Source organism: Bacillus rossius, chromosome 16 (genome assembly GCF_032445375.1).
Source record: "Bacillus rossius redtenbacheri isolate Brsri chromosome 16, Brsri_v3, whole genome shotgun sequence".
NCBI lineage: Eukaryota > Metazoa > Arthropoda > Insecta > Phasmatodea > Bacillidae > Bacillus > Bacillus rossius.
Window position 1 is genome coordinate 37,720,428 of NC_086343.1, and position 2,942 is coordinate 37,723,369.

Sequence of the window (2,942 nt, forward strand, 5' to 3'; positions counted from 1 at the left end):
CCTTTTGGGGCCAGCGGGGGCGCTGGGGCTCCTCCCCCTCTGTCCACCTCACCTTCCGCTGTTGGCAGATGTGGCACTGCCTGACGTAGTTTCTGACATCGCCTGTCACTCTGGGCCAATAGAACGTCTGTCTCAAGGCCTCCAGAGTATGCTTGACCCCGGGATATACTGCGAGTGTGTGGTCGTGGAAAAAATGTAAAACCTCAGCTCACACCCCTGCAAGTGCCTGGGTACACCACCTTTCCATGTTTCCCAGCACCTGGGCCTGTAGCACCCCTTCCAGACAGCGCATTCCACCACTGCTGCCTGTGTATCTGCATCACCCAGCTGAGCCTGATGCACTGTCTGAAAGAGGGCGTCCAGCGTGCCAGCGAGGCTCGGTTCGGGTGTGGGGTCTGGCTGTGTCACTGTCAAGAGGGTAGCTGGCTCGGGGACCTCCTCGTCTGCCAGCAGGTGGCCCTGTGGAGGCACCAGATCCTCACAGCTCCCCTCATCTTCGTACTCTGTGTGTGGGTCAGGGTGCCGGGACAGTTCGTCAGCTAATTGGTTGGCTTTCCCCGGCACATGTTCTACGTGAAAGTCATAGTTTTGCAACAACATGGCCCACCTGGTGAACTTTGACTTTCTCCCCTGCATTGTGTCGATCCGCTTTAAGTGCCAGTAGCGGCCTACCACCCACACCACGGCCAAGCACTCCTGTTAATTTACATCATACTTGCGCGCAGCTGGGCCGAATTTTGCACTCGCGTATTCAATGACCTGTCGCTCGCCGTCGGGCCCTAGCTGATACTGGACGGCCCCCATACCGACCTGACTTGCGTCTGTCTGCAAGTACAGGGGTCTGTCTGGTCGCATTCGGGCCAGCGTATGGCATTCCCTGAAAATGCGCTTGACCGTGTTCAGAGCGTGGTCAGCCTCCGCTGTCCAGCAGAACTTAGTCTTGGTTGATAACAAGTCTCTCATAGGGGCTGTGACTGAGGCAAAGTCTGAAATGAAAGTCCTTAACCAGTTAAGCAGGCCTAGCAGCCGCTGCAGCTGCTTCCTTGTTCGGGGGGCCTGTTTTGCGGTGATCAGGTCAAGATGCTCTGGGATAGGTCTGCACCCCTCCGCGTTCTCCAGGTGTCCCAAGAACTGGAGCTCTGCCACCCCCAGGTGGCACTTGCGCGGCGCGCAGGTCAGCCCGTGCCTCGCCAGCCGCTCAAGGACCATGGCTATGTGACGTGCATGGTCGTCCCATGTCCGTGACTAGATGATCACGTCGTCCAGGTAGGCCGTGACAAACTTGCCGTCGAACCCGTCCAGGACGCGGAACATCATGGCCTGGAACATCGCGGGGGCATTCATCAGCCCGAACAGCATGACGCAGAACTGTAACCTGCGGCCGTCGGGGGCGGTGAAGGCTGTCTTTGGGCGGTCTGCTGGGCGGAGAGGCACTTGCCAATATCCCGACTTTAAATCGAGGGATGAAAAGATGGTGGCATCACCCAGACCCACCAGAGCATCTATGATATTTATTAACGGGGGTGGCACCAGGATGGTAAAAGAATTTATGAGTTTAAAATTGATACAAAACCTCAATGTCCCATCCTTTTTCCGGCCCATGACTACCCTGATGTTAAAGGGCCCCTCGCTGGGCTCAATAACTCTGTTCCGGAACATTTCATCAATCTGTTCCTGTATGACTTGTAATTCCCTGGGTCCAAAGTCGTAGGGTTTGACAAAAATCGGGGTGTGTGGTTTGGTTGGTATACTATGCTCAGCCACCGTGGTCCGCCTCAGCATGTCCGTGGTTGCGAAACACCCGGCTGCTGGGCCAGCACGTCCTCGAACAGCTCCTGGTACTCCTGTGGAACCTCATTGCGGATTTCCGCGAGTCTGATAGGTGGGACTTGGGGGTTTGGGCGGCCGACACAGTACACCGTCCTTCGGCCCTGCTTCCCCACCCTCACTGATGTCAATACTAGCCTCCTCCTGGATCAGCCACGAGAGGCCTAAGATCAGGTCCTCCCGTAAGTCCCGCATCACTAGACAGGTGATCCGACTAGACTGGTCATGTATTTCGACAGTTACCTGTGTGCACCCAGACATGGGCGTGCTGGCTCCCTCTGTTGCTAGCAGGACTTCCTCCTGCTCTGGCTGACAGCTCCCCTCCACCACCAGGTGAGTGAGTCGCCACCATGTCCACCAGGGTGTGGATGGGTCGCCCATTCAGGCGGACAGGCACCCGCAGAAGTGCAGTCCCATCGTTACCCAGCCTACCCATGCTGGCTGGATCTTCCTTGCGCTTGATCTTCATCAAGACTGTCTTGTTTGCGATCTCTTGAGACAATCTCAAACAATGTCTATGGCAGCTAAATATTTAAATAAGAATGCATATAAGAATTTCTTGACGAAGGAATTGCTCAAGACATAAATATGAATACCACCCTAAATACTTCCATCTAAAATTCCAACGATGTGAACCAGCCTGTTAAACAAAGTATCGAGAAACTCTGTCGAGAAGAAAAAAAGTATGTAGGAAAAGAATCTCCAGCAGACGAAAACAAGATGACAGACATTATATCACACTAGCTGGCGATATATACCTTGGCATTAGTGGTGGGAAGTATGTCTGCCGGTGGCTTCCATGGAGGATCTGTCACAGTTTGTTTTGTTCTCACTGGGTTCTAACCGAAGTTTCCATTACGTAAGTGCGTATATTACTTAAAATTTTATTAAAATTTGATTAATTAATTATTTTATTTATTTAAAAATGTTTCCTAAATTTTCCGATATTAATTATAAATTTTCAATATGGTGGCTGCACCGTTTTAATCCAAGGTGGCAAAATGTTTTTTAAATTTTTATATAAATTTAAATTTTTTTTAATAAATTTAAAATTTTTCCCGATTTTATAGCATAAAAAGTAAGGAACGTGAAGATGGCGACCATAACAAGAATTT

The 2,942-nt window shown here is 51.3% G+C and overlaps 1 protein-coding gene across 1 annotated transcript; it reads right to left on the bottom strand.

The window, feature by feature from the left end:
• Window positions 1-1,245: 1,245 nt before the first annotated feature.
• LOC134539887 (uncharacterized) lies at window positions 1,246-2,296 on the bottom strand. Its single transcript, XM_063382236.1, has 2 exons — window positions 2,071-2,296; window positions 1,246-1,415 (listed from the first exon to the last, which is right to left on the bottom strand). Exons 1-2 carry the CDS (start codon window positions 2,294-2,296, stop codon window positions 1,246-1,248), a joined length of 396 nt encoding a protein of 131 aa, XP_063238306.1.
• Between the last annotated feature and the right edge of the window lie 646 nt (window positions 2,297-2,942).

What these genes read in the sequence shown, in the direction of transcription:
- LOC134539887 (XM_063382236.1), bottom strand. Translation starts at nt 2,296, where the DNA reads ATGAAGATCAAGCGCAAGGAAGATCCAGCCAGCATGGGTAGGCTGGGT. An exon ending in CCATGTCTGGGTGCACACAG is followed by an intron (nt 1,416 to 2,070) that starts GTAACTGTCGAA and finishes TCCGCCCAGCAG; the next exon opens with ACCGCCCAAAGACAGCCTTC.